Source organism: Otolemur garnettii, unplaced genomic scaffold (genome assembly GCF_000181295.1).
Source record: "Otolemur garnettii isolate 467f Iridium unplaced genomic scaffold, OtoGar3 scaffold00088, whole genome shotgun sequence".
Taxonomy (NCBI): Eukaryota; Metazoa; Chordata; class Mammalia; order Primates; family Galagidae; genus Otolemur; species Otolemur garnettii.
The window spans coordinates 2,875,046-2,881,045 of record NW_003852483.1 but is presented as its reverse complement, the minus strand read 5'-3'; the positions used below and the strand labels follow the sequence as shown (position 1 = coordinate 2,881,045).

The 6,000-nt window shown below is 40.1% G+C and overlaps 1 protein-coding gene and 1 pseudogene across 3 annotated transcripts in view; one reads left to right on the top strand and one right to left on the bottom strand.

The window, feature by feature from the left end:
• The window catches only part of SECISBP2 (SECIS binding protein 2), a 45,245-nt gene that overhangs the window by 26,753 nt on the left and 12,492 nt on the right, over nt 1-6,000 (top strand). For all 3 annotated transcript variants that reach the window (XM_012808379.2, XM_023516244.1, XM_003795017.2), the window contains exon 10: nt 1,457-1,589. In XM_012808379.2, coding sequence (XP_012663833.1) covers nt 1,457-1,589 — 133 coding nt within the window. The remainder of the gene's footprint in view (nt 1-1,456; nt 1,590-6,000) is intronic.
• LOC105887452 lies at nt 4,335-5,325 on the bottom strand (annotated as a pseudogene).

The following is a 6,000-nucleotide window of genomic DNA, read 5'->3' as shown; positions in this document are numbered from 1 at the left end:
GGGGAAGCGGGGGGTGGGGTGGGGGGGGGGGACGACGGGGGGGGGGGCTAGTGGGGGGGGGGGGGGGGGGGGGGGGGGGGGGGGGGGGGGGGGGGGGGGGGGGGGGGGCGGGTGCCTGTAGTCCCAGCTACTTGGGAGGCTGAGGCAAGAGAATCTCTTAAGCCCAAGAGTTTGGGGTTGCTATGAGGCCACAACACTGTACTGAGGGTGACATAATACTCTGTCTCAAAAAAAAAGGAAAAGAAAAGAAAAAATGTAGGCTAAGTTTAGGAAATAGAATTCCTTTGCAAGGCAATAATGTCTGACAGAAGAAAAATAAGAAAGGCATCAAAATTTTATCCTGTGAAGTCCAAACAGACGCCCAAGGAGAGGTGATCTCTCCTTGCACCCTCTCCTACTTGTAGGTGAGAACTTGTGATTTATAATTTAACTGGGGAACTTCCATACTTTTAGCCATTTATTCTCTATTGTGTTCACTGTCATTTTGCCTTTTAAAGAAGGAAGATTATTTTCACGTTTATGAAAAGTGTAATATTCTAAACCTTTGTGTGAATTAAGATGTGCTTACCTTCCATCCCTGCAACAGATCTCCTTGCCTGCCTTTGTGGTACTTGGTGACCTCCCCTGACATGACCCCTCAGCCAGAAGGGTTTTCAGTGTCGGGGAAAAGAACATTTGGCAGAGTGGAGTACAGGTGCTAAAGCAAATGGCACACGGTGCCTTAGGACATAGAAGGGGCTTCCTTATACAACTTTTTTTTTTAAAGAGATGAGATCTCTGTCTGCCAGGCTGGAGGTCAGTGGCATGATTTTAGCTCAGTGTAAACTTGAGACTCTTGGCTTCAAACAGTCCTCCTGCCTCAGCCTCCCAAGTAGCTGAGACTTTAGGTGTTTGCCACCACTCCCAGCTATCTCCTTGAACAATTTTTTATACATTCTGAAAACCTAAATCACAGCCATTTCAAAAATAATTTGTTTCAAGTGTCTCAAACTTTGTATCTACATTTAGTGTTATCTGCTGGATGTGATTTGGGCTTCTGTAGACTTTTGGAGTTACCACTATGATTTCATGGCAGTTGGTTCCCTGAGGCAGTTAAAAAGAGAATGGTGCTGATGAGGCAATAGTGCTAAACATGCAGCTTCTCACACAGACTTCTGTAGTCAAAAGCTTTATAGGAGCCCCAGTGTCTTATCTGTAGGTATTCACTGTTAACTCACAGTGGTGATGTAGATAGAAATGTAGGTGATTTCATATAAACCCAGTGCTCTGAAAGAAGGAAATAAACAATCATAGTAACATCAGCAGATAAGGTGTGATTGATTTTTTTTAATTTTAAGATTTTTATAGTCTCTAAGTCCATTTCATTTTATCTGTAATCATATGAATGCTTTTTATAAAATGAAAGGCACAGTCTATATATTATCATAAATAAACTTACAATTTTTGAACTTTTCAGGATAATTTTAAAAATAGTATTAAAAAGAGCCAGCTTCCAGTACAGTTGGATTTGGGGGGAATGCTGACAGCACTAGAGAAGAAGCAGCACTCCCAGCATGCAAAGCAGTCCTCTAAACCCGTGGTGTTCTCAGGTAAGAGTCATTTCATCTCCAGCAAGTGGTTGAAAGTCTTTTCCAGATAAATTATTTTGTTAATATTTTCTCTCATAATCAAAAATTATATATAATCAAAATAGTGTGGTGCTGAAATGAGCTTAGACATAAACCTATGCAGTAGAACTGAGCGTTCAAGAATAAATACATGTATCAACTGATTTTTGACAAAGAACAGTCTGTTTAAAAGTGATGCCATGACATCTGGATTTCCATATGCAAAAAAGTAAAGTCATACCCCCTACCTCATATCATAGATAAAAATGGACTCAAGGCCAGGTGTGGTGACTCAGGCCTGTAATCCTAGCACTTTGAGAGGCTGAGGTGGGAGGATTGCTTGAGACTAGAAATTTGAGACCAGCCTGGGTAACACATTAAGGCCTCATCTCTACAAAAAATGAAGAAAAAGAAAAATTAGACTGGCATGGTGGTATGTACCACTAGTTCTAGCTATTTGGGAGGCCAGGCCAGAAGGATTGCTTGAGCTTAGGAGGTGTAGGTTGCAGTGAGCTATGACTGTGCCACTGTACTCTAGCCCAGGCCACAGAGCTCTCCTTACCATTCCCAGGCCTAGAAAAAAAATAATGAACTAAAAATGGGTCAGTTGAGGGCCAAGCGCATTAATCCCAGCACTTGGGAGGCTGAGGCAGGTGGATTGCCTGACCTCACAGGTTCCAGACCAGGCTAACCAAGAGCAATGCCCTATCTCTAAAAATAGCCAGGTGTTGTGGCAGGTGCCTGTAGTCCCACCTCCTTGGAAGGCTGAAGCAAAGAAATCACTTAAGCCTAAGAGTTTGAGGTTGCTGTGAGCTATGACACCATTTCACTCTGGGGCTCAAAGTGAGACTCTGTCTCACAAAATAAATAAATAAATAAAATAAAAATGGGTCAGTGGTTTCAGCTCTAAATACAGGAGCTGAAACTAAAATTCTTAGGAAAAAATGAATAAATCTTCATGACCTTGGATTGGACAGTGGATTTTTAGATGCGGCACCAGAAGCATAGGCAACAAACGAAATTTTGGACCTCATAAAAATTTAAAAACTTTTAGGTAGGAGAGACATTGTCAAGAAAATGATAAAACAACTTATGGAATAGGCAAATCATATATATGTCTGGTCATGGATTAATATCCAATATCAAATATATAAGAACTCCTACAACTCAACAATAAAACAGTCCAATTTAAAAAGTGTGCAAAAGACTTGAAAAGACATTTTCCAAAAAAGACGTGCAAACATCCAATCTTCACATTAAAATGATATTCAACATCATTAGTCGGTAGGGAAATGCTAATCAAACTATGGTGAAATACCACTTACTACCTAAGAGGGTGACTATAATTAAAAACACATAAAGTAACAAATGTTGATGAGAATGTGGAGATATTGCAACCCTTATACACTGCCAGTGGGAATGTAATTTGTCAGCCCAGGTGGAAGACAATTTGCTGGTTCCTCAAAGTAATAAATAACAGTTAATCATATGGCCCAGCAATTCCACTCCTCAATACTTACCCTTCAAAATTAAAAACACTCATACTTGTATGCCAGGGCTTATTGCATTATTCACAATAACTAAAAGATGAAAACAACCCAAATGTTAATCATCAACACATAAATGGGTAAACATTAGTGAAATACTGTACAGTGTTGTGACCTGTCGGGCTCCTAAGGCCCTGGTCTTGATCCCCGCAAGAAGGAACCAGGCATGACACGGATTAGAAGTACAAGCTTGTGGGAGACGGGCTAGCCCTTACTTTTCAGGTAGCCCAAGCAACCTCTGCACCAGCCTTTTATTGAGACGGAATAGTACAGGTGAGGGGAGTAATTAACAGTGACTACATGCCAAGGGCCTGGGCTCTTTCTCCATAAGGAGCTCCTGTGGACAAGTCGCCCGAGAGTCCACCCCTCAGCTGTAAATCATCTTGTTCAGAGGTCCTCTGACTCTTGGCATCCTCTACTGTACAGTTTTAAATAAGTAATGAATTCTGATACATTGTATAACATGAATGAAACTTTATTTAAAAAATAAACTTTATTGGGCAATGCCTGTGGCTCAAAGGAATAAGGCACCAGCCCCATATGCTGGAGGTGGCGGGTTCAAACCCAGCCCGGGCCAAAAACTGCAAAAAAATAAAAAACAAATAACTTTATTGGTGGCGCCTGTGTCTCAAAGGAATAGGGCGCCGGCCCCATATACCAGAGATGGCAGATTCAAACCTGACCCTGGCCAAAAAAGTAAATAAATAATAAACTTTATTTTAAAATTTTAATTACTGTTTCACTTTGTTCTTAACATTTCTACTGTTTAATCTCTCAGGATAAAAAAACAATTAAGATTCTAAAACAATAACAAAGGAATGTCAAGGGAATGGTACAACTGCCCCATTTCTGTGGGTGTAGTCGCTCTTCCAATTTAAATGGATTTAAAATACATTGAAAACAAAATGTATATTTTCTAAGTGAAATAATGTTACAATCACCACAGCTTTCCCAACTTTTTATAATTTTAGACACTAACCTTCATTTTAAGTTTGGTTAAAAAATACAAAAATGATGGCCAACCTTAATATGAAATGTGTACCTTACTGGAAACTTTGTTAACAATAATAGCACAGTAATAATGCCATTAATAATGAAGTCCTCAGTTTAGAATCTGGAACCTTCTTCCATCAAGGATAGGGAAGGGGTAATTCAGTCCAGTCAGTCTATCTCAAGATCTTCATCTCTTGTTTGTTCCACTTTTCCATAACTGGATTAACGGCCCAAACAAGCTGCAGCTTTTACTACTGTAGCTGCATGCTGTTTGCTGCTCAGCTTCCATTGTTCCTCCGGCTTGTGTTTCCAGCCTGCTGCTTTCTCACATTGGCCTTTCAGCATGTGCCTTCTGTGAGCATTCTAGAAGTTTCTCCCAACCTTTTTTCTTCTCTTCACCTTCTTGATCATCTCCTTCACAATAAGAGGTTGATGTAACCCTTTTTTAACTAAATTTTTCCCATTGATTCAGCTTCTTTCTTCCCCTCTTTTTTGTCTGGCTCTTTTGGTTTATCTTTTTCCTTTTGGCTCATTTCATCCTTTTTAAGCTGCTTTTTGGGTGGTTTTTCCTCTTGCCCCCTCCCCCCATTTTTGTCTTCTTCAGTAACCATGTCACTCTCTGAAAGACAGGGCTGTCTTACCATTTGGGGTCTGCCTCTTGGTTTTAGAATCAGCTCACTTGTAGACTAACAGATGTTATTGCTATTGTCACTGCTCCTGCCTCTGTCTCTACTTGTTTTTCTGCTTTCCTCTTTCTCTTCTCTTAGCTTTAGGGGTGATTATGTCAACTGCTTTACTTATATCCTCGTTGCTGGCTTTTTCTTCATGGTCAGTATCTTCCTTTGAAATACCAGTTTCTTTTTCTTCAATGTCAGATGATGTGTTTAATTAAGTTCACTTGATTCCTGTTGACTTGAAAATTTCACTTTCAGATTGTTATCTATTTTCTGTAAACCTTCATTAAAACCTTTTCGCTTATTTGGTTTGCCATATTTTTCCTTATTTTCTGAGTAAGGAAATATATACTTTGGTCCTAAAAGAGCAGTCTCATGAGTACCAAAAGAAAAAGTGGGTAGTTTGTTCATGGGAGGCCTTTATAGCTCCGTCAGGAATTTCATGTAGTTTAGTGGGCCAGTGAGGATAAAGATGAGGTCTTTAGATTTGAAATCTTGAGTCATGACAAAGATGAGGTCTGTAGATTTGAAATCTTGAGTCGTGTTTCAGGGACAAGGTTGTATCTGAAGCCCAGGAGATGAGGAGGACCTGCAGCAATGTGGAGTGTGGACAGAGTGCCAGCTCTCAAGCTGGCTGGCAGGGGAGGATGCCTGGAGTGTCTTGACATGCCTGGTCCCTTCTGGCCATATCCATAGCCCAGGACTGAGGCCACAGGGTGGGGGTAAGGACAGGGGCTTGAAACTTTAAAACATTAATGCTACATGAATCAGGTGAGACACACAAATACCATATGATTCCACATACGTGAAGTATCTCCAATAGGCAAAATCACAGTAAGCAGATTTGAGGCTACCAAGTGCTAAGGGGAAAAGGAATGGGAAGACCACAGTATCAATTTGGGGTATAAAAAGTCTGGGAAGTAGTGGTAATGAGTGTACAGTATAATTTATGTAAATGTAATTTATGCCACTGAATTCTGCACTTAGAAATAGTTCAAATGATAAATTTTATCGCAATTTAAATTATTTAAGTAGGATTTTAAGAAATAGATTTAATAAAAGATGAAGAGTTTCTACTTGATAAAATGACTTTATGTCGCTGAAAATCTTGTCTGTTTGAGGGCCCTATGTTCCCCATGATCTTTTGTGCAGGTTAGACAACTGCGTTCTGTAGAAATA